At 48.8% G+C, this 25,070-nt stretch overlaps 1 protein-coding gene across 8 annotated transcripts in view; it reads right to left on the bottom strand.

The window, feature by feature from the left end:
* PLEKHH1 (pleckstrin homology, MyTH4 and FERM domain containing H1) overlaps positions 1 to 25,070 on the bottom strand; it is a 65,531-nt gene that overhangs the window by 27,247 nt on the left and 13,214 nt on the right. For all 8 annotated transcript variants that reach the window (XR_008539026.2, XR_001709436.3, XR_008539028.2 and 5 more), the window contains exons 3-9: positions 15,682 to 15,744; positions 14,153 to 14,302; positions 11,876 to 11,959; positions 9,504 to 9,585; positions 8,645 to 9,402; positions 2,325 to 2,403; positions 1,528 to 1,619 (exon numbers count right to left, since the gene is read on the bottom strand). Coding sequence is in view for 5 of the 8 variants with exons in the window: in XM_016926941.4 (XP_016782430.2) it covers positions 1,528 to 1,619; positions 2,325 to 2,403; positions 8,645 to 9,402; positions 9,504 to 9,585; positions 11,876 to 11,959; positions 14,153 to 14,302; positions 15,682 to 15,744 (1,308 nt within the window). In the remaining 3 variants the exon portion in view is untranslated. The remainder of the gene's footprint in view (positions 1 to 1,527; positions 1,620 to 2,324; positions 2,404 to 8,644; positions 9,403 to 9,503; positions 9,586 to 11,875; positions 11,960 to 14,152; positions 14,303 to 15,681; positions 15,745 to 25,070) is intronic.

Here is a 25,070-nt window from a genome sequence, read left to right as displayed (position 1 = left end):
TCTGTGGTCCCCAAAGCAGCTGCCCATCACGACTGAATGCCTGCCCACTGTGACCCTCGCTCCTTGCCACTAGGGGGCCAGAAAGCTACACCACAGACTAAGTGTGCCATGCGAGCTTTAAAAATGTGTGGGGACGTCGCAACAATCAATGATTGCATCTCCATTGGCAAACATTTAAAGTGACTGACTATCTCAGTGTTGGTGAGAGTATGGGGAGAAGATGGGGGAAAAAACTCTAGTGTGTAAGGCATTTTTAGAAGGTAATTTGGCAGTACCTGTCAAAAATTAAAACATGTATATAATTTGCCCAGAAATCCCACCTCTAGAACTCTGTCCTACAGACACATGTAGATATAAGTTCACAAAGATATATGTGCACAGTGATGTTCATGGCAACATTCATTTTAGAGAAAAACAGGGACACAGCCTAAATTATTATTGGAGGAAAGCTTTAGGTATTAATAGTTATGGTGCTTCGATACCAAGGGTACTGGACACCTATAGAAGGAGGAGGTAGGGGCCAGGCATGGTGGCTCATGCCTGTAATCCCAGCACTTTGGGAGGCTGAGGCAGGCGGATCACAAGGTCAAGAGTTCAAGACCATCCTGGCCAACATGGTGAAACCCCGTCTCTACTAAAAATACAAAAATTAGCTGGGCATGGTGGTGCGCGCCTGTAGTTCCAGCCATTCAGGAGGCTGAGGCAGGAGAATCGCTTGAACCCAGGAGGTGGAAGCTGCAGTGAGCCAAGGTTGCACCACTGCACTCCAGCCTGGCGACAGAGCCAGACTCCGTCTTGGAAAAATAAAAAGGAGGAGGTAGGGAAGGATGACCTGACACGTGGTTATTCACGTGGTTAGGGGAACAAGCAAGGCATAGAATGACATGTATATGAGCACCTTTTGTGTGCACACAGGAGACAGTGAGAGTGTGCTGCATATTTATAAATGCATCAGAAGGCCTTACTGAATAAACACTAAACCATTCATGATAGCTTCCTCTGGGCTTAGGAATTAGGGAAAAGCGATGTGAGAGGAAATTTCACTTTTGGTTTTTTATTCTTCTATAAAAAATTTTATCAAGTATTACTATTATTCAAAAACCAATAACAGAGACAAAAATGTGTATGAAAATATTGCAATTCTATCTGATTTTTGTTTTTAAAATGTAGTGACGTTACGGGAATATAAGTTGGAATATACCTCAGTAATTCTAGAAGGAGCCCCACTGCCCTCTGGGACCTGAGGAGTGGGGCAGACATGAGAAAAGGTGGGGAGAGCTGTAAAGCGGGCATAAGCTTAACCTTCTTACCTTGTCCACGTTCATACTGATTCACATTTTTGTAAATGTGGAATTTTTATAATAACCTAATAAACAATAAAACAAAATGACACGTGCTGGGCTGAGCTCCCTGGGCAGGGTCACCATGTGCAGAAGCCTGGCCCTAGAGCCCCGCCCCAGTCATTGGATGATGAGGCCAGGGGCCTTTCCTGATGAGACACCCCCTCTTTGTGCAGCAGTTTCTTACCCCCTTCAGTGCTGTGTAGACAGGCACAGTGACATTCTTGTAGACCAGGCCAGAGAAAGACCCAGGGGAAACAAGGGCAGGAGGGCTTGAAGCTGAGCAGGGAAGAGAAGAATGAGATTACTCAAGGGCATAACCCAGGAAGGGGTGTGGGGGAAGCAGAGAACTGGGCAGATGGCATTCCCTCCAGGAGCAGGCCAGTGACAGATCTCAAGAGGGGGGCCAGGGCCCTGTTCATCTTCTCCCCTTGACTCCCTTTGGGGACCATGATCTCCATGTGGTAAAGGATCCCTCACAAAAGAATCCAAAAGCCTTACCTTTAACCATTTTCTCCTCCATGAGGCTTGCACAGTGTTCCACTGTTGCAGATGTGAGTTACAAATCATACGGCTATGGGACCACCCCACAGCCCTCGTTGTGGAGATTTGGTGGCTGGCTGGAGAGGAGCCAGTGAGTGGGGTTCATGTAAATCAGGACACTTGTGGCTCCTCCCACCCACGGCCCTGGCACTGCAGAAGGGAAGCCTGTGCAGGTGGGAGGCTGGGCTGGAGGCCCCCCTCTCAGATCCCTTCCAGCTCTGTGACTGGCTACTTTCCTGTGATGGGCTGAACCTGTACGACTTCCCTTTCCCTCCTAGGTGGGACTTGCTGTGATTTCACCTGAACTTCACCTGCTGGGGAGGGGAACAGGGTAGGCCAGCCAACCCTGGCCCTGGGTGTTGCTTGGAGTCTTCTCCTCCCCGCTTGCCCACCCTGCCCACCTTGGGTGTTTGGTGCCTCCAAGCCTCACTTGGAACTCACCGCAGCATGCAGTATTACTTCTGGGAGACACATCTGAGAGCCGCATGCCCGATGTGGCCACAGCATAGATCCGGCTCTCCTGAAACAAGAGGTCTCAGGAAGCTCAGGGCCCAGCATGATGCCCATCCCACCCCCTCCAGGCATGTGCAGGAAAAAGCATGGCTTTGGGGGTGGGCAGACCTGTGGGGGGCAGTGACTGGCTAACAAATCTTGGGCAAGTTACTTCATTTCTGAGACTCATTTTCCTCTGCTCTAAATGGAGGTAATAATACTTACCTTTCAGGCTGCTGTGAGAATCAATGAAATACTTAACATAAGCATTTAACACCTGGAATATAATCAGTGCCCAACAGTTCCCTCTCTTGCCTCCACCCTTCACCTTTGGGGCAAAGGAGGTTCAAGAGAAGATGGGTCAGTAAACTGTTGCTCTGAATCCTACCCATTTTAGAGACCCTTGGGTCTCAAGATCTCACCCCCAGAAGTTGGGGATATTGATAATGAGGAAGCCACTGGGGCCACACGACAAGGGCTCTTTTGTGAGCCAGTTGTTTGGAACTTAGGGCACATTTTAAAAAAATTCTCTATTGTTTCTTTTTTTAAAAAAAAATTTGTTTGTTTTTTAAGTTCCAGGATACGTATGCAAGATGCGCAGGTTTTTATATAGGTAAACGTGTGTCATGGTGGTCTACTGCACCTAACAACCCATCACCTAGGTATTAATCCCAGCATGCTTTAGCTCTTTTCCCTAATACTCCCCCACCGCCACCATCCCCTGACAGGCCCCACTAAGTATGTTCCCCTCCCTGTGTCCGTGTGTTCTCATTGTCCAGCTCCCACTTGTAAGTGAGAACATGCAATGTTTGGTTTTCTGTTCCTACGTTAGTTTGCTGAAGATAATGACTTCCAGCTCCATTTATGTCCCTGCAAAGGACATGACCTCATTCCTGTTTATGGCTGCACAGTATTTCATGGTGTATATGTACCACATTTTCTTTATCCAGTCTACCATTGATGGGCATTGGGTTGATTCCATGTCTTTGCTATTGTGAGTAGTGCTGTGATGAACATATGTGGGAACTTAGGGCACGTTTTTTCCCCTGCAGGAATAATGGCATATCATGGCTAGGCTTCAGGGCCAATCTACAAAGCCTATTTAGCCCAATAGGACTCCAGCACCCCCATGCAGAAGACACTGGGAGAATGCCCGTCCTGAGGGGACCCCTGGGTCTGAAGTAGGCCACAGGCCAAAGGAGCTTTTCCTAATGGCCCTGACTGCTCATAAACAACCCACAGGGTTCCCTGCACCTTCTGGATCTGTTTGCTCCACTGAGCCTAAAGGAAAACAAAGGTGACGTGAGTCACCAAGGCTGACGAGGGAAGGTTGACCAGCCTTTGGAGGAATGCCCTGTTGGCTCAGGGAGGTAGCTAGATGTGCTGTCACCTGGTGGGGTCAGATGGGCTAGGTGATGGCATTGGAAGGGAGGTGGGTGCCTATCGGGGTGTCATCCCAGAGGGGAGCAGCAGCCCTGGGACAACTGGGAGGAGAGAGGGCAGAGCTGATGAGTGCTGCCATGAGACGCTGAGATCACTGGAGGGGCGGCAGGAGACAGAGGGGTGGTGAGGAAGGAGGCCAAGGAGGGCCCTGCAGCAGGGCAGGGAGTTTCTGTGCTCGTGTAGGGCAGATACACCGGGCCCAAGTAAAATTCGGCATAAAAAGGATTATTTCTGCCCAGAGTGGTCATGGAATTTAACCAAGGACAAGCCTCTAACTTTGCAGAGGAAATGAAACTGAAGTTTGAAGGATTTAGGTAAAACGAAACCTATGACTGTTTGACAAAAGGTTATCTAATGCCTAACTCACAAGGTTGTTTTAAGGATTAACTGAAAAAAGGGCTTTCCAAACTCTAAGATACATAAGTATTTCTCACACTGTCAGATTGAGAAATGTTCTCTGACATTTCATTCCCCCCCGCCCTCCCCAGATGGTTACTGCCCCATTGGTCCTGCCTGGGAGAGAGAGAGGCTGGGCTGTCTGGCCACTGTGATTTCTTAAGCTCTCCCCGGAACACGAGTGATCATGCCTCAGGGGCCTGGGAAGGAGCTAGCATTGTGTCTTGTTTTCCCCAGGAGCAAGTTACAAAGGGGATTGCAAACAGGATGAGATCTCCTTACATTCTTTTGGCTGATTCTTGGGTCCTTGGGGCCTAGCTGGGGGCAGGGAGGTTCTGTGGGAAGACCTGACGCTGCCCCTTAATACCTTAATCCCCTTAATACCTTCATCACCAGAGTTCAGCTGAGGTTCCTGGGGAGAACGTCATCTGATATACTTTCTATACAGAATAAGAGGAGACAATAACTCCTCATCTCCCGATTCCTCCTCTCCTCCTCCACCCTCTCTCTCACACACATACACTTAACCTGTTCAGATAGAGAAGACCCACTCTTTTTTTTTTTTTTTTCAAGACAGGGTCTGGCTCTGTCACTCTGGCTGGAGTACAGTGGCAAGATCTTGACTCATGGCAACCTTCACCTCCCTGGGCTCAAACTTAACTTCCACTTAAGCCTCCTGAGTAGCTGGGACTACCGGCATGTGCCACCATGCTCAGCTAATTTTTGTATCTTTTTTGGTAGAGATGGGGTTTCGCCGTGTTGCCCAGGTTGGTCTTGAACTTCTGAGTTCAAGCAATCTACCTGCTTCTGCCTCCCAAAGTGCTGGGATTACAGGTGTGAGCCACTGTACCCGGCTCAAGACCTACTCTTAAGCTATCACAGTGAATGGCTGTATTTTGGCAAAATGGCAAAGTGAGCAACGCTTCTCTCTGGTAGCAGCTGCACATTCCTTGCCTGACTACTTCCCGCTCCCAACCTCTGCATTTGGACTCCAGAGCAAGAAGAGAGCCAGCAGCCCAGGGGACCAGTGCTTTTCCATCCCCTAGTCTTCCTGACGTGCCCCACTCTTGGCTCAACTGGGTCTCCAGTCTTACAGGTGTCCTTGAAACAACCAGAAGCTGATCAACAGTCACTGCCAAGGATATAGCCCAAAAGTCTAGGGCTGTGTGCCTCCGAAATCAGCATTTCTTTGTTTTGTTTTGGAGATCTTCTCCTCTGTCGCCCAGGCTGGAGTGCAGTGGCGCAATCTCAGCTCACTGCAACCTCCGCCTCCTGGGTTCAAGCGATTCTACTGCCTCAGGCTCCCGAGCAGCCAGGACTATAGGCGTGCACCACCATGCCCAAATAATTTTTGTATTTTTAGTAGATATGGGGTTTCGCCATGTTGGCCAGGCTGGTCTCGAACTCCTGACCTCAAGTGATCTGCCTGCCTCAGCCTCCCAAAGTGCTGGGATTACAGGCATAAGCTACTGAGCCCGGATTCGAACCAGCATTTCAAAAGGAGGCCCTGGGAGGTACTGCTGGAAATACAGTTCTCCCGAGCAGTGGTGTGGGGTGAGTCCACCCTGATGTCACCCCCTCTCCCAAGTGACCTCATTCCTCCTGCTGCCAGGAGCCAACGCTTAGCTGTCCCCCATGGTACTGCTACACACCCCAGCAGCATCTGTGGAGGGGATGTCTGCCCATGAATCAAAGACTGAAATTAGCTCTGGCAATGTCCCTTAAGAGGAAGTACAGCTGGAATGTGAGAGCTGGGCTTCAAAGCAGCTCGAACTACATTTAAAGCCTGGCTCTCAGACCAGGTAAGGTGGCTCTCATGGCTGACAAAGGAGGATCACTTGAGGCCAGGAGTTTGAGACCAGCCTGGGCAGCATAGGGATACTCCATCCCTACAAAAAATTTTAAAAATTAGCCAGGTGTGGTGGTGTGCACCTGTAGTCCCAGCTACTCAGGAGGCTGGGGTGGAAAGATCCCTTGAGTCCAGGAGTACAAGGCTGCAGTGGGCTGTGATTGTGCCACTGCACTCCAGCCTGAGTGACAGAGCAAGACACCGTCTCTCAAGTAAATAAATAAATAAAGCCTGGCTCCCTCACTAACTACTACATGACCTTGGGCAAGTACCTAAGTCTGTGGGGAACAGTGGTTTCCTGACCTGTAAAAGGGAGAAACCACACCTTACTCCTTGCAAGGAAAGGAGCCCTTCCCACAGGCTCCGTGCGAAGCCCTTAATACCCACATGCCATTTTCACTAGTGACCTGTGAAATGTCATTTTTATAGCCTGTCTCATTTTTATTTTAACTTTTTATCATGGAAAATGTCAGGTACAGGGCCAGACACAGTGGCTCACACCCGTAATCCCAGCACTTTGGGAGGTCAAGGTGGGAGGACCACCTGAGCCTGGGAGTTCGAGACCAGCCAGGGCAACGGCATAGTGTTAGCCCATCTCCACAAAAAATTAAAAAATAGCTGGGCATGGTGGTGCATGCCTGTAGTGCCAGCTACTCGGGAGGCTGAGGTGGGAGAATTGCTTGAGCCCGGGAAGTTGAGGCTGCAGTGAGCCGTGATTGCACCATTGCACTCCAGCCTGGGCAAGATTGAGCAAGACTCTGTCTCAAAAAAAAAAAGGAAAAGAAAAAAAAAATGTCAGCCTGGCCAACATAGTGAAACCCTGTCTCTACTAAAAATACAAAAATTAGCCAGGCGTGGTGGTGCATGCCTGTAGTCCCAGCTACTTAGAAGGCTGAAGTAGGAGGATTGCTTGAGCCCAGGAGGCAGAGGTTGCAGTGAGCCAATATTGCGCCACTGCACTCCAGCCTGGGCGATAGAGTAAAACCCTGTCTCAATTAAAAAAAGAATGATCTCACGTGCCCATCGCCCAGCTTGGCAAAGATTAATGATGTGTGGCCAGTCATGCTTCATCTGTGTCCCCACCCTTGGCCACCAACCAGATCATTGCTTCTGAAGTATTTCTACCAGACAGACGTCAAGACATTTTATCCAATGTTACAAGTAAGGAAGCTGGCCTGGCGCAGTTGCCTATAATCCCAGCACTTTGAGAGGCCTAGGCAGGTGAATCACTTGAGGTCAGGACTTTGAGACTAGCCTGGCCAACATGGTGAAACCCCGACTCTACTAAAAATATAAAAATTACACTTTGGGAGGCTGAGGCGGGCGGATCACGAGGTCAGGAGATCGAGAGCATCCTGGCTAACATGGTGAAACCCCGTCTCTACTAAAAATACAAAAAATTGGCCGGGCATGGTGGCAGGCCCCTGTGGTCCCAGCTACTTGGGAGGCTGAGGCAGGAAAATGGTGTGAAACTGGGAGGCAGAGCTTGCAGTGAGCTGAGATCGTGCCACTGCACTCCAGCCTGGGCAACAGAGTAAGACTCTGTCTCAGAAAAAAAAAAAAAACAGTTAGCCGGGCATGGTGGCACACACCTGTAATTCCAGCTACTTGGGAGGCTGAGGTGGGAGTACCACTTGAACCTGGGAGGCGGAGGTTGCAGTGAGCCGAGACCGTGCTACTGCACTTCAGCCTGGGTGACAGAGCAAGATTCTGTCTCGAAAAAAAAAAAAAAAAAAAAAAAAAAGCCAGGCTCAGTGGCTCATACTTATAATCCCAGCACTTTGGGAGGCCCAGGAGGGTGGATCACCTGAGGTCAGGAGTTTGAGGCCAGCCTGACCAACATGGTGAAACCCTGTCTCTATTAAAAATACAAAATTAGCTGGGCATGGTGGGGCATGCCTGTAATCCCAGCTACTTGGGAGGCTGAGGCAGGAGAATTGATTGAACTCAGGAGGCAGAGGTTACAGTGAGCCAAGATCGTGCTATTGCACTCCAGCCTGGGCAGTAAGAGTGAAACTCTGCTCCCCCCGCCCAAAAAAAAAAAAAAAAGAAAAGAAAAAGAAAAACAAAGAAAGAAAAATAGCCAACACTTACCTACCACCTACTGTGAACCACTACTGTAAGTACTTTCATAACAACCCTATAAAGTAGGTACTATTATCCCCATTTTATAGACAGGGAAGCTGAGGCACAGAGGTTCAGTAACATGTCCAAGGTCACGTAGTTAACAGTTCAACCCTAGTGGTTTGCTTCTGGGGCCTATGCTCTTGACCATCATACCAGACCACCTGAAAGACTCACAAAGATTAAATGAGAAAAGGTATGCAGGGCACCCAGCTCAATGTATGGTGCACAGTGAGCACTCAGGAAATGACAGCCAACCGCCATTCACATCATTCTGAATTCTAGCGCTGACCCTCACTGGTTGTGTGGTCTGCACAGGCTCCATGGTACCTGCCTGCCAGGGCCACCATGAGGATGCCAGCAGCCTCCTCTCCTGCTCAGTGCATGGCTGTGCTCAGCCAGCAGTGTTCTTGCCATTAGCGCTGCTCCTCTGCCCAGCCCGGAGGTTGCCTCTTACCCAGGATGAAAACTGGTGCAGCGGGGGTGTAGGTGGCTTGTTACCCAGCTCCACTTCCTCCAGCTCAGCTCCAAGGGCCTTCGGGCTCTCTCTTTCCTCATTCTTCCCTGCTGGGGGTGGCTCCTCCATCTCCATCTTCTCTGGTTCCTCCCGGTACCTAGCTCGGGACTCCAGCTCAGGAAGGCCAGAGGGGTGGAGGGCTGAGAAGGCCTCAGTCTCAATGTTCACCACACGGCCAAAGTGCCCATGGCCCACCTGGGGCTGGCTGTGGTGCCTTTTGGCCAACTGGATGCTGTCCCGCGGGGTGCCAGGAGCCCGCACCTTTGGTAGGGTCAGACTGCTGCCAGGACCACCTTCCCTGGCAGAGGTCTTTGTCCCAGGGAGCATCCCTCTCTGAGCAGTAACCAGACCCTCACCCCAGGAAGCTGAACTACATCTGAAGGTAAGAAGCTTCATGCATGGCTGGTGGGGAGGGCTCTCTCTTCCCAGATGAGGTTGAAGGGGCTTGGCCTCTACCGTTTCCCCAGAATGGACCGTGCTGGAACTAGAATCCTCCAAGGGGCTTGCTGCTTCAGAAACAGAGTCCTTGCTCTGCAGGGCACCTGGGGAAGGTGCAAGCACAGCTGCCTTCAGACCCTGGGCCTGGGAGCCACTGTCCTGGCCCATAGGCTGGATTCCCGGCTCTGAAGGGACAGAATCCTGCTCTGCAGCTCCGTGGGGGGGCACCAGCAGCTTCCGTGAAGGAGCTATCTGAATAGCTGTGATTCGGGTAAAAACAGTCACATTGAGAGCTCCCGTAGCTCAGCCCCATACCCACCAAACACACCTACTGCACACCTGCACACCCTGGCCTGCCTACCTTCTAGCGCATCTTGAAGGGATCCCACCTGCTCCACCAGGCGCTGATTATGGCTTTTCAGATGCTGATTCTCCATCTCAAGCTGAGCAAAAAGAAAAATGAAGATTTAGGACACCCAGCCTACAGGTTTAGACGTATTTTTTCAATTCTTTTTTTTTTTTTTTTTTTTTTGGACACAGGGTCTTACTCTGTTGGCCAGACTGAAGTGCAGTGGAGCAATCTTGGCTCACTGCAGCCTTGACTTCCCAGGCCCAACTGATCCTCCCACCTCAGCCTCCTGAGTAGCTGGGACCACAGACACACACCACCAGGCCCAGTTAATTTCGTTTATTTTTTTGTAGAGACAAGCTCTCGCTATGTTGCCCAGGCTGGTCCCAAACTCCTGGACTCAAACAATCTGCCCACCTCAGCCTCCCAAAGTGCTGGGATTACAGGCACGTGCCACTGAGCGTGGCTGCTGCATATTCTTTTCTTTTCTGAGACAAGGTCTGGCTCTATCACCCAGGCTGGAGTGCAGTGGTGCAATCTTGGCTCACTGCAACCTCTGCCTCCAGGGCTCAAACCATCCTCCCACCTTAGCCTCCCACCTCAGCCTCCCGAGTAGCTGGGACTGCAGGTGCACACCACTATGCCCGGCTAATTTTTGTATTTTTTGTAGAGACAGGGTTTTGCCATGTTGGCCAGGTTGGTCTCAAACTCCTAGTGTCGAGCAATCCACTCGCCTAGGCCTCCCAAAGTGCTGCTGGGACTACAGGTGTGAGCCACTGCCCCCAGCCTGCATTTTCTTTTAAATTAAGTCCAACACACTTTTACTGAGTATCTTTTAGCAAGGGTTGGGACTGTGAGAATACGCAGGTAAGCCAGGCATCAGTTCTGTCTCCAAGAACTTGCAGTCTAGCAGGTGACCTGAGATGTACATCCAAAGAAGGGGATAGGAGGCCAAATGAGCTGATACCCTCCTGCAGGTGTGAACCACTTGTGTGAGGACAGAGGAAAAGATGTATGTTTGTCAGCCAGGTGTGGTGGCTCACACCTGTAATCCTAGCACTTTGGGAGGCTGAGGCGGGCAGATCACCTGAGGTCAGGAGTTCAAGACTAGCCTGGCCAACATAACGAAACCCCGTCTCTATCAAAAGTACAAAAATTAGCCAGGTGTGGTGGCGTGTGCCTGTAATCCCAGCTACTCAGGAGGCTGAGGCAGGAGAATTGCTTGAACCCAGGAGGCAGAGGTTGCAGTGAGCTGATATTGTGCCATTGCACTCCAGCCTGGGATACAAGAGCGAGACTCCGTCTCAAAAAAAAAAAAAAAAAAAAAAAAAAAAAAGATATATGTTCATCCTTTTCCAAACTGCAATTCCCACTCCTTTTATTTAGAAGGAGGTTGTTTTCTGTCTGTTGGTGATAGCACTGTAGCTTCAAGTCCCGAGTTTCCTAAATAAAGGTACAGCACGTGATAAACTACAAAAATGGATAGATAGAGAGGGAAAGTGGAATAGAGGTTACCAGGGGATGGGGGAAGAGAGAATGGAAAGTTAGTGTTTAGCGGGTACAGAGTTTCTGTTTGGAAAAATTTTAGACATAGATAGCAGTGATGGCTGCACAACACTGTGAATGTACTTAATGCCACTGAATTGTACACTTAAATGGTACATTTTATGTATATTTTACCACACACACACAAATAGTTAAAAAGAATGAAGAGGATGGAAGAGAAAGTAGCAGGGCACGGTGGTTCACTCCTTTAATCCCAGCACTTTGGGAGGCCAAGGTGGGTGAATCACCTGAGGTCAGGAGTTCGAGACCAGCCTGGCCAACATGGTGAAACCTGTCTCTACTAAAAATACAAAAATTAGCTGGGCATGGTGGTGCATGCCTGTAACCCCAGCTACTCAGGGAGGCTGAGGCACGAGAATTGCTTGAACCCGGGAGGCGGAGGTTGCGGTAAGCCGAGATTGCGCCACTACACTCCAGCCTGGGCGAGAGAGCGAGACTCTGTCTCCAATAAATAAATAAATAAATAAATAAATAAATAAATAAATAAAAATAAAAGAGAAAGTGGAGAGAGTGGACACTGGCCTGTGTGGGCTTCCTAGAAAGAAACTGAGGGGGCTTTTCAGAAGTGAGACACATTCCTTCTCGCAAACTTAAATCCAGCACCAAGCTAGTCAGGAGCTCCAGGGAGACCCAACCAAGACAAAAGGAAAGGGGAAGTGAACTACGGTGTCTCGGCATGGAGGCTGAATGCAAAACAAGTGCTGGACAGAATGAAGGTCAGCTGAGGCACCCCAGACAGTAGGGGGCAGGAAACTCCGGGGGTCAGGGCAGGCCCAGCCATGCCTCTGGCAGGCCTCCAAGATGAGTTTCCAACCCACCTCTGCCAACTTGAGTGTCACCCATTCCTTGATCTTTGCAGCTTTTTCTTGAACAGTTTTTGCTTCCTCTGCCCTCATCTGCTTCTGCAAGAAAGAGAGGGCCTTCCGTTAATCCCAACAATCACCAGGAGAGTGACTGACAGGAGGTGGGAAACCCCAAGAAAGGTCAAGTGTGCGTGCCACTGACTTCGCAAAGCCAGTGAGCAGAAATCGTTTGTTGTAATATTATTTGATAAGGTAACACAAAATTTAAAAACTCAAAACTGGAAATAGTCTTAAGTGTTCACCACGAAGGGGTTGGCTGAATAAACGTGGCACATCCCTGACATGGAAGGAGAACGCTGTGCCTCCATATGCAAGCAAAGTTAATAGTGAGGAGTGGAAATCAAGGACTGGGGAGGGAGAGAGAGGTGACTTGTCATTTTATACTCCTCTGGCCGTTTTTTTTTTATTTTTAACTATAAGCATGTGTTACCTTTATAGTTAAAAAACAAAAAAATAAGGCAAAATTGCAGATAACTGAGGTATTTCCATCAAAGTAGTCAAAAGAGGAGATGATTGAAAAGGTTGGCATCTAAAGAGGAGCAGCCTGGCTGGGCTTGGTGGCTCATGCCTATAATCCCAGCATCAGACAACGTCAGACTCTCAGTATTTCAGAGCTGGAAGGACCTTAAAGGTCATCTAGTTTAAGGTGTGGCAAACAATGGCCTTCAGGCCACATCCAGTCCTCCACCTGCTTGCCCCCACCCAGACCTGTTTTTGTAAATAAAGTTGCATTGTAATACAGCCATGCTCATTCATTTACGTATTATCTGTGGCTGCTTCCATGTTACAACAACAGCTTTGACCAGTTGCAACAGAGACCTGTGGCCCACAAAACATAAAATAGTTACTACCTGGACTTTACAGAAAAAGTCGGCCAACACTGACCTGGTTTGATATTGTCTTTGTGCTTCTGTGGCAACTAAGGCTATGGCAAGAAGTGACTTGCCTCTGTCCATTCATGGCACAGCTGGGACTAAAACCAGGTCTCTTGACTCACAAAACAGTGCCTTTTCTTTTATGAGACTGACCTACTGATTCCAATTGTAAAATGACCTTTTTTCTGACCTAAGGAGCTTTAGCAAGAGTCATTTTGTCCACCAACCCCCAGGATGCTGCCACTTCTAACTATGAGCTACTCGGAAGAGAAGGTATGTCTAAAATCAATGGAAGAATTGATCAGAGATTCCATGTGTCAAAATTCTATTCTTCCATCAATTTTCAGGAACACATGGTACTCCACAGCATACAAAGGCACCTCCATTAAGGGCCTATTGGGTTAATGCTGATGGGTAAACATGAATCTGCCCATGATGGTTGGAAGGCACCACCAGGATCGGCTTCTCCTACATGGAGAAGGCATGTGTAGGAAATTAAAAGTCATCTGTCCAGACTGTGGGGTGTTTAGTTGGAAATGATGGCATTCTGGCACGAGGGGAAAGCTGGGTAGGTAAGGCCAGTGGCAGAGGAAAGGGATAGAACTGGGATGGAGTTGGTGAGATTGTGAAGGGGAGAAGGCAGGACACAGGAACTGGCAGGTAGATGTTCCAGAAGTCCTCTCAGGAGCAAAGGTGCCGAGTGGAGCTGAAATGCCGGGCAGTGGCCTCTCCTGGGCTCCCATGTGCTCAGAAGGGAAGACCCTGGTTTTCTGAGGAGGCAACAACTTTGGTCTCTGCCTCTTCAGCTTCACTGAGAAACTTTGGGCAACCAGCTGGCCACGACTCACCATCCAGCTCTGTGCAGCTCTGATCATACTACAGCCAAGTATCAAGTATCTCATCTTGGCAGGGCACGACAAGGCCAGAATGGAGAAAGAAAAGTTCTCCTTACCAAGTACTGACCACGTGCCTGACACTAGTCACAGGTCACATAGGTTGCCTCTCCCAGCAGCTCTATGAGGTGTTTCCACCCTTCTTTTATAAATGTGTAAAATAAGAATCAGTGACTTAAACACTTTGCCCACTGTCAGAGGCAGCAGGTGCTAGAGGTGGGCTTCACACCCAGATCAGTCTGCCTCCAAGCTCCTTTTTCTACTCTATCCCCTGCCTGGCTTCTAATGAGCAGATGTGGGAGGAACAGTCCTTCCTATAATTAAATTTTCACATAAAAGAATAGGCTCAGGAGAGAGCGAGTTCCCCAGCACTAGAGGGCTTGAGCGGAACAGCTCAGGAAGCTGGGGGCCAGCGGTACAGATGTCGAAGAGGGCATGGTGCTCCCTTGTGCATGAGCCCTTACCTGCTTCTCCAGCTGAGCCTCTAGCTGGCTGATGAGCTCATCTTTGCCCTTTATGGCTTTCAGCAATTCTTGGTATTTCCGGTGCAGGCTCCCCTCAGAGTCCACATTCTTCAGATTGGATAGTTTTACCTTCTCTTCCATGACACCCACCTGAAAATACAATGATCTCATAGTGTCTCCCATCACTCACACGGGGTGTGCAGTGGCCAGTAACGTGGGATGGGACACCCTCTGATGCCCCAGGCTGTGACTCCCAGGCACAGCCCTTACCCAGGGCAGTCTGAGCCAATTAATTCAATTAAGTTCCAATCTGAGCAAAAGAAGGACTGACAAAGAAGAAACTCATTTTGGCCACTCTAGGTCATAGTTAGTAATGGAGAGATAGGTAAGAGGAGGGCAGAGGAGACAATAAGTGGAAAAAGCAGCTGGGTCTTGTGCCACTGACCTCTGTGGATCCCAGGAGGAATGAGTTGGGCAGGACAAACAGCCTAGGAGAGCAACTGTCCCAATCCCACCGTGGTAGAGATATTTACTGTTCACTGGACAGCCATGTGCTGACCCATATTTCTCAACCCTTCTGCAGCTAGATGGAGCCATGTCATTGATCCAACCAATGGGGTCCAAGTGGAAATGGTGCATCATTTCTAGACTCAAGTATGTATGTATGTATATATTTATTTAAAATTTTTTTTAAACAGATAAGATCTTGCTATATTGCCCAGGCTAGATTCAAACTCCTGATGTCAAGAGATCCTCTCGCCTCATCCTCCCAAGTAGCTGGGACCATAGGTGCATACCGCCACACCCGGCTGGGCTTAAGTATTTAAAAGCTGGTGCAGGGTGGGTGTGGTGGCTCATACCTGTAATCCCAGCACTTTGGGAGGTTGAGGCAGGAGGACTGCTTAAACCCCAGGAGTTCAAGACCAGCCTGGGCAAATAGTGAGATCCTGTCTCTATTTAAAAAATAAAATAAATAAATAAGGCTAGGTGCAGTGGCTCACGCCTGTAATCCCAGCACTTTGGGAGGCCGAGGTGGGTGGATAGCTTGAGCCCAGCAGTTTGAGACCAGCCTGGGCAACATAGCAAGACCCCATCTCTAATAAAAAATACATTCAGCTTTCTTTCCTTGCCATGGCAACCAAGAAGGCTGCGCATTCCAAGTGGTCCAGCTATAAGATAGGCAAGCCTCCTTTAACCTGGATTCCTGAGTGACTGTGGAAGCGGAATCACTGGCTAACCCTCAATGGACAGGTTCCATGAGTGAGAACTAAATGTGATAAACCACTGAGACTTCAGACTTAATTTGTTACCACAGCATAGTCTAGCCTATTTGGACTACTATACCCACTTGCTACACTGATAGTTACCCAGAGACTCTACTCCCACAGAAAGCTCCACGCACACTCATTTGTTCAGGTATAACACAGTACTGCTGGTGATGTGTGTGTCCACCTGTGTCCGTGGGAAGGGCCTGGAAGGGCTGACGGTCATTCCCCTGCATATTCCCGCCGATCCCCTCCCCTGGTTACCTGGGTCTCGGCGTTCTCTGCTCTCTGCTCTGCCTCCAGCAGCCTCTGCTCCAGCTCCTGCATCTGCTTGGCCAGAGAGAAAGGGGAGATGTAGGTGCCATGTCCCTACTGTGAACACGGCATCAAGGCCACTTTAGAGAACTGTGCACACACTGCACACAGGCCAGACTTCAAGTGCCCATCTCAAGTGGCTCAAGAGTGTCAGGGTAAGGATTTTCAAGGCAACTCTCAGCTCCCTAATCCTGAGTTCATGGGGCAGGTGAAGAGCCCGTGGCTGCTGTCCTCTCTACTGAGGGAGTGGAGGCCCAGCTCTTTTGTCCTGATGGAGGGTGTCCGGGGAGGGCAGCAGCTCCACTGTCATTCTTCCTGAGCATCCCACCCTGTCCTGGCTTCAGTCTCCCCTTCCTGAGGCCCCTTTCCTCTCAGCATTGGGTCGAAGGTGGGGCCATGCTGCTGCTCCCATAGGGCCCACCCTGTGTCATCGATAGAGAACACTTCTCCCCACTCAGAATATCTCACTGGTTGGGGATGAATACCTCCTCACCCACAGTCGAGGGCACCTCTGCCTGTAAGGGCTTCAGGGCTATCACCTTATTTGATTTCTTGAATCTTAAAGAACTAGAAAGAGAAAGAGAGGCTCAAGATACATTTTTCAAAATTCTATCTTGCGAGCTGGGCACAGTGGCTCATGCCTGTAATCCCAGCACTTTGGGAGCCTAAGGCGGGAAGATCACTTGAGCCCTGGAGTTCAAGACCAGCCTGGGCAACATATCAAGACCTCATCTCTACTAAAATTTTTCTTTTTTAATTAGCTGGGCGTGGCGGTGTGCGCCTGTAGTCCGAGCTACTCAGGAGGCTGAGGCAGGCGGATCACTTGAGCCTGGGAGGTTGAGGCTGTAGTGAGCTGAGATGGCACCACTGCACTCCAGCCTGGGTGACACAGCAAGGTCCTGTCTCAAAAAAAAATTTTAAAAAGTAAAAATTCTGTCTTGCTGCCAGTAGAGGCATGTCACTCAAGGCTGAGGAGCATGGAAATTCTGGAAATTACACCAAGTGGCCCAAGCAAAGGGACTGAAGTTCTTGTACGTGGAGACTCTTCAGGGACCAGACCTAAGCTGAAGACTAAAGAGCTGCTCACGAGCCCACAGCCTACATGGCATCTCTTTGCAGCTTCTCAAGCTCATGGCTTGGCAAGTGAAGTGTGCATTAGATGTCAGCTCCCATTCTTCCCCTGCCAGGGCACCACTGTGTGCTGCCCAATTGGACATCATCACATGGAGGACCCACAGAAGCAGAGCAAATTCATGCATCCCGCTCTCGTGTCTAACACCATGTGCCAAGCCTAGCTGGGGCTGCTGCTTCCTTCCCCAGCCTGCCTTGTCCCAGAGTAACACATATGCATCATACATGTCCCAGAGGCGTTGCATCCCAGCCACGCCTTCCACGAGGCTGGACAGGCCCAGTGCCACTCACTTCCCAAGTTCCAGCCCAACCTCCTCTCTAAGGATTTGGCCTCTTCTCTGGCTACTCAACCTTCTCCCTTCAGCCTGGACCCTAGCTGATATTTACCAGTGAACTGATCAATCCTTCTCTCTTTCCCAATCTCTCAGCTGAAATTCTGCTTTCCTTAATTAAAAGGTAGATGAGCAGGACCCCCCAGCCTGCTGCTAGACAGTGAGAGGAAAGTTACATGGAAGCAGCAGTTCATGTTTGGGAACCTGGGGGACCTCTTTGCTCAGGGTGGCCTTCCCTCATCCATTTTTTTCTCCTTTCTGGGATTGGGGAGACACAGATGCTTTCGGGGCACATTCCCTTGGACAGAGAGTTAGAGTTATGCTCATCCGAAGATCCCAAGTAAAACTCAAGACTTACAACCCATATATGGGACAAAAATGCCCTGGTGCTCCCATGGATAGGGCCCCCTCTGACAGGCATTCACGTGTTCAAGCCAAGGATACCCACATCCCTTCTTTCCTTCCTCTCTTGCGGTAACACTACTGAAACCTCTCGATGGAAGCTGAGTGGGTGGGTTGGTTCTGGTCAGTTTCAGGCATCGGTTTGAGCCAGATGGACTGTCCTAAGTCAAACAGTCCTCAGGCCTGTCCCAGAGGAGTTCCTTGACCTTCACACAGTTGCCATGCAGCCACGGGGCAGATAACAGCACAGCATAAATCAATATTATGTTTATAGGGGTGGTTGCCCAGTGCAAAAGGAATTCTCCTTGGTGGTGGGGGGTTGGTTGATACATAGTGGTGGCCCCCAGTGTTGGTACTGCATAACCCTTCCCTCTTTGACACCAGACCTAACTGGGCCAGCCAGATTCTCTCTCTCCAGGAATCTGGAATCAAGAGATCAGAGGCTGGAGCCAGGGAGGTGCCCTGGAGAAGGTGCACAAACCTCACCAAGTCATGATTGCTGGATAGTTCCTTCAGTTCTGTGAGCTGCCCCAGGATCCTTCTAATAAATCCCGTTTGCTTAAGCCAGCCAGAGTTGGGTTTTGGGGGTTTTTTTTTACCCATACAGAAATAATCTAATGAATGCAATGATGAGGAGCATTTTCTTTTTCAAGAATAAAATGAAATACTGAATGGGAAGGCCCTGGTCCCTCAATAAGTTTCCTAGGTTGCACTTCAGCAGGACTACTGAGACCTAACTAATCTGCTCTGTAGCTCAGAAGAAGGCATAGGCTTTCCATTGGAAATGATAATTCATATTTGTGACATTCTGAAACGATTGGCTGATATTTTCTGACTTCATCTGATGGAAAAACTTGTCTTGCTCTTTTGCAAATGGAGACCAAGGTGGAGTAAAGGATAAACTTGGGTCTTACCTCTCATGGAGGTATTTCCATTTGGGTCAAGAGTGATAAGTCAATGACATTGGTCAGAACCAGAAATCGCTGTTATTGACAACACAGCGAGCATTTTTTCCCCTCCGGATTTTATTATCTATCCCATGCACATGCTATCACTGAAGTAGATTGAATGGCAAGGCACCTTTCAGAGCCTGGGGTCTCCCCTGGGGTATCCTCCCAGCCCTGGGTCACCCTCTGTCACTGCCATGTGGTCCTCATTACTGCCGACCCTCCCAGTCCTTCTTTTTGTTTTTTTTTTTTTTTTGAGACACAGTCTTGCTCTGTCGCCCAGGCTGGAGTGCAGTGGCGCGATCTCGGCTCACTGCAAGCTCCGCCTCCCGGGTTCCCGCCATTCTCCTGCCTTAGCCTCCCGAGTAGCTGGGACTACAGGCACCCGCCACCACGCCCAGCTAATTTTTTATATTTTTAGAAGAGACGGGGTTTCACCGTGTTAGCCAAGATGGTCTCGATCTCCTGACCTCGTGATCTGCCCGCCTCGGCCTCCCAAAGGGCTGGAATTACAGGTGTGAGCCACCGCACCCAGCCAGTCCTTCTTATCCACGCTGCAAGGACACTTGACACTCAAAGCATTTCATATTCACTTTTATGTTGCAGTATTCTTTTTTCTCTAAAACTAATGTCTGAACACTTTAGCCCCAGCATCAACACTTTTCACGAGGGCAGATCTTTCTTCTTCACCTTTGCTTAAAGGCCACACCTGGAGCTCTGCAAAGCTGGTGCTATAGAACCCTTATTTGGCTGTTCCAGGGTCCTCTAGGACCATTTTCTCAGCTGTCCTTTCAGTGTGTGGGTCTGGGGTAACACGCCAGCCAAGGAGGTGTCAGGTTTAGGTGGCTGACAGGGATCTACTTTCACCAGCTGCACATAAGACTCATAAGCTGCCCTAGAACTGGCCGCAGCAAGCTGATGAAGTGCACTTGGCACCAATCTGGTATTTAACCCCCAGTGTACAGCTCCTTGTCACACGCTGTGAAATACCAGCCCATGGTGGCAGGAGCACCTGGGACTCTCCTGTACTCCCAGCACAGTCCTGCTGTGCCAAGCAGTGGCCTGAGCCAAGAGCCACACCATCCTGGGTCTCAATGATCCCTTTGAGAAAAGGGTTCAACATTCTTTTTTTTTTTTAGACAGAATCTCACTGTGTCGCCCAGGCTGGAGTAGCCAATCCCAGCTCACTGTAACCCCCGCCTCCCAGGTTCAAGCGATTCTCATGCCTCAGCCTCCCAAGTAGCTGTGATTACAGACGTGCACCACCACGCCTGGCTAATTTTGGTATTTTTAGTAGAGATGGGGTTTCTGCAGGCTGGTCAGGCTGGTCTCAAACTCCTGGCCTCATGTGATTCGCCTGCCTCGGCCTCCCTAAGTCCTGGGATTACAGGCGTGAAAGGTTCAACATTATTACCGCTGCCTTGCACCCATGGGAGAGAATGGCACAGCTAAGAGGTAAGGCAGTGGAACCTCACTGACTCCACCACAGTGTGGCTTTAGACAAATTCCTTAACCTCTCTGTGCCTCAGTTTCCTCATCAGTAAAAATATATATATATATAATAATAATGACACCTCCTAGGATCGTTGTGAAGATTCCACAAGCTGCCCCATGTAAAGTACATGTGCACGGCTTGGCATTCAGAAATTTATAGGTAAAAGCTGCTTGTTGGTTTTTTTCCTATACAAAGATGGCACTTAGGAGCAGGGAGACCAGTTTGGCCGGGACAGTGTGATGCTCACCTGTTGTCTCAGCATGACTAGTAATACAGCCTCCTTTCACTTTCTCTCCAGAGTGTCCTGCTTTAGGTGATAGATTATATGATCAGACTACTTAGGATTCACCTACAGAAAGAATGGGTTTAAGCCAGAGGTTGCCCACTATTAATTTAAAGAGTGTCCTATAAGACTCACACTGTGTTGTGGGCATTTAGCTTATATGTATATAGCTAAACAGGACCACTTGGTCTGTGTAGGGCTGTGTGTATATACATGTAGGACATTTAGGCTACACTTATGTAGCTAAACAGGGCCACTGTCATAAGCACTGTACATGCATTAACTCATTTACATTTCATAACAACCCCAGAAGGCAGGTACTGTTAGTATCCCTATTGTGTGGATCAGGAAACTAAAACAGAGAGGTAAGGTAACTTGCCTAAGGTCACACAGTTACTAAGATTCAAAGCCAGAATTCAAACTCAAGTAGACTGGCTCCAGAGTACATTCTGTCAGCCACTATACTACACTGCCTCTCACATCCAAATCTCACATGTCACATAAAAATCCAGATTCCATATACATCTTGTTTCCATCTTCTCTTAAAAAATCAAAAGATCTGTCCACATTAGCATTATATTTTCTATTTTCTATAGCAGTAAGTGGCTTTAGCCCTTCCCCTCACGTTTTCCTAGAACCTCTCACTCTCTTCATTGTCTCATCTATCTAAATTAACTGCAAACATTTGAGTTTGCAACCTCCAGTTTTAGCCATTAAATTGTTCTAACTCTTGTTATCAAAGACAATTGTTTTGGCTGGGCGCGGTGGTGCACGCCTGTAATCCAAACACTTTGGGAGGCCGAGGCGGATGGATCACTTGAGCTCAGGACTTGGAGACCAGCCTGGACAACATGTTGAAACCTTGTCTCTACTAAAAATACAAAAATCAGCCAGGCATGGTGGTGTGCAACTGTGGTCCCACCTACTTGGGAGGCTAAGGTGGGAGGATTGCTTGAGCCTCGGGGGCAGAGGTAGCAGTGAGCTGAGATGGTGCCACTGCACTCCAGCTTGGGCAACAGAGTGAGACTTTGTCTCAAAAAATAAAAAATATAAAGACAATGGTTTTCAATTTTTTTTTTTTTAGCAACAGATCTTTTGTTCAATTAAAATCATATGCTTATTTCCAAATACATAAAATACACAAATACGGAGCTGGGAAGAGAAAGGGCTCCAAGTCTTGTCTGTGGGCTCCACTGTACCCCACAACCCCAGAACCTCTCTGGGCCACATGGGGCTCCAGGGATCCACTAGAAAGACAGCTGAATGGGGCCCGGGGTAAGGCCATGGCAGAGGTTAGTTGCAGGAGAGACTTTCAAGGGCGTAAGAATCACATGTGGGCTTGTCATCATGCAGATTCGTGGGCTCTGCCCACAGAGCTTTTCTTTAGCAAGTCAGAGACATAGCTCCAGAAAGTGCTTGTAAAGAAAGCGCTTGTGGATGAAGGTGGTGGTCCACAGACCACATTGTAAGAAACAGTAGCCTGGCCACAGAATGCAAAACAAAGCTGACTCCTTCAGGGATGCAGCCTGGAGCCGTAGCCCCATCAGCACCCCTTCTCAAATGGTTCACGAGCACTACAGAACTCATCCATACATGGTTCCTGAGAAATACTATGGTGAGCAGGAGGGCAGCCTTATAATAAAAATAGAGGGTTAGAAAAGCAATTTAAGGCCGGGAGCAGTGGCTCACACCTGTAATCCCAGCACTTTGGGAGGCCAAGGCAGGCGGATCGCTTGAGGTCTGGAGTTCAAGACCAGCCTGGCCAACATGGTGAAACCCCGTCGCTACTAAAAATACAAAAATTAGCTGGGCGTGGTGGCACGTGCCTGTAATCCCAGCTACTCGGGAGGCTGAGGCAGGAGAATCTCTTGAACCTGGGAGGCGGAGGTTGCAGTGAGCTGAGATCACACCATTGCACTCCAGCCTAGGTGACAAAGTGAGACTCTGTCTCAAAAAAAAAAAAAAATTAAAAATCTCTTTTACACACACACACACACACACACACACACACACACACCCCACAGAATAAAAGCCCTAGAAGGCATCTTCTCCCAAAACAAATCAGATCTGTGAGCACAAAGACCTGCTAAGACCCATTCCATGATGATTTTATGCAAACTTCAACATACTTCCAACTCATCCTTGTATTCTTCTTTTATGGTACCTGGCCTTGTCACAAAGTATGAGATATTTTAGGATATGTTTTTCTGGGCTACCCATATGTTGTGAAACTGGCACTTAAGCTGAACTGCTGCCTCTGTATAATCCATATGAGGTGGAAGGAGCAACATCCATTGTTCTCTTGCTTAAGGGGAGTGAACAGAACCATTTATCCACTCAGAAAAATTTCTGAACTACAAATTTTTGGTAGGTAGATCGAAAACTGAGTTATACTCCAAAACCTTGGCTGGTGAAACTGGCAAGCGATTGTGACAGAGCGAAAGTACACATGGTTGCACTGGAACTGGACTTGGTAAACGCTGCTTCAGTTAGAAGTTTTTAAGCTACAAAAAGAATAATGTTTTGTCACATTATTTCTTCTCTCTTTTTTTTTTTTAGACAGAGTTTTGCTCTTGTCGCCCAAGCTGGAGTGCAATGGCACAATCTTGGCTCACCGCAACCTCTGCCTCCCGGTTTCAAGTGATTCTCCTGCCTCAACCTCCAGAGTAGCTGGGATTACAGGCATGCACCACCATGCCTGGCTAATTTTGTATTTTTAGTAGAGACGGGGGATTTCTCCATGTTGGTCAGGCTGGTCTCAAACTCCCGACCTCAGGTGATCTGCCCGCCTCGGCCTCCCAAAGTGCTGGGATTACAGGCATAAGCCACCACTCCTGGCCTATTTCTTCTTTTATTAATACCCTCAAAGCCCTTTTGGCATAAAGAAGCAGATAGGGAGTAAAGAAAAACCTTGTATTAGTTCTAATATTGATGCCATGTATTCATAATGATAATTCCTACAAAGCTCTTTTGTGGATAGATACTATGCTCCCACTTTTCTGATAGGATAACTGAGAAACAGGTTTAGCAAGAATGAAAAAGTCCAAGGAAGAATCACATTTTAATATCCATTTATGTGGCCTCTCAGAACAGTATCAATTTTTAAATTGGTCTGAATAGCCTTTGTGGCTTCTCTAGCAGGCCAAGAAAGACAGCTAGGGAAAATGATGTGAGCAAAGCAGGGCAAGATGTGAATCTCAAGTCATCAGCCACTCCCTCAGCCTCCTCTACTGGAAGAAAAGGGAACCCATGGCTAACCTGGCTCCAGAATGGGGTGGCCCAGGGAGGCTGGGTGACCATGGCAATAGCACACCAGACCCAGAGGTGTAACAGCAAAGGCATAGTCTCGACTCTCCTCTCCCTTCATCCGGCTCTCTCTCCCTTAGGTGAGGGATTATCTAAGAGCCTCGATGTTTCTGCTTTTTTAAAAAAATTCTTTTTAGCACAGATTACTCCCTGACTAGAATGACAATTTTGTACGAGGGAGTCAGGTGCAAGTAGACTGTGTCAAGGTAGGAAGAAGGGCACTCTTCCAAGCCTCCGCAGCCCACAGGCAGGTCTGATCCTAAGCAGAGATGGTCCCCCAGGGAAGCACCCAGGCTTTGCTCACCCTGCAGGATAGCCAGCAGTGAGCAGCCTGCAGTCATCAGCCCATGTAATGTCCCAGGGCCAGCTGGGTAGAGAGGTAGGGGAGCAGATGGGTGGGAGGGCTGGCCAGAGACTCAACTGACATGGCTCCTCCCAGTGCATGTAGCAACTGGCCATGATTCTTGGCCCCAGCAGGAGCTCTCCTAAGAAACCCAAGGCATCTCTTCCTGCGATCTATAACTTGTCTTGGCTCTGCTAGGGAAAGCATCTCATGAATTGCTGGACCTGTCTTACTGGTTTAGGGATGATTGCAGAGGACAGACACAATCCTGACATTGACCAACATGGTGTTTGTGGCCTTAAGATTTCCTGCCAAGAGGTCCAGTGTCGGACTCAGGTCCCAGCCCTTTTCTTAAGTCTCCCACCCCATGGTCCCTAGTCCAGATCTGTGTCTCTCCCCTCTTTCCTCCCACATGCCCAGTTGTTCCTCCCGTGTCTATGCCTTTCCCCTTTCTTGACTCATCACACTATGCACCCCTAACATTTCCATGTGAAGACATTCTGGTTACATGAGGATCAGAGACAGACTTGAAGACAAGAAGGTGTCAATATTATGAAAGTTCAGTTTACCCAGACTCCAGGGGCTGTAGAGAAAGAAGGTATGGTGTTTATAAGGTGGTTAAGGCTTTCCAGTCACTCTGTTGGCCCCTGAGGAATAGGGTAGACAGCCACAGTCTAAAACATTTATTATGAAATACTTTAGGCAAACAGAAACATGTAGAGAAAAAATATATATATATCCTTTGAGACAGGATTTTGCTGTGTCACCCAGGCTGGAGTGTAGTGTGATCACAGCTCACTGCAGCCTCAAAGTCCTTGGCTCAAGCGATCCTCCTACCTTGGCCTCTAAGTCACTGGGACTACAGGCACGCATCACCATGCCTGATGAGAATAATTTTTTAAAAACATGTATCTGCTGCCTGGGCGCGGTGGCTCACGCCTGCAATCCCAGCACTTTGGGAGGCTGAGGCGGGCGGATCACCTGAGGTTGGGAGTTCAAGACCAGCCTGACCAAAATGGAGAAACCCCATATCTACCAAAAATACAAAATTAGCTGGGCGTGGTGGCGCGCGCCTGTAATCCCAGCTACTCGGGAGGCT

The sequence above is a fragment of the Pan troglodytes genome, chromosome 15, assembly GCF_028858775.2.
Source record: "Pan troglodytes isolate AG18354 chromosome 15, NHGRI_mPanTro3-v2.0_pri, whole genome shotgun sequence".
In the NCBI taxonomy this organism is placed as follows: Eukaryota; Metazoa; Chordata; class Mammalia; order Primates; family Hominidae; genus Pan; species Pan troglodytes.
The sequence above is the reverse complement of the archived record's forward strand: the minus strand, read 5'-3'. Positions and strand labels throughout refer to the sequence as shown.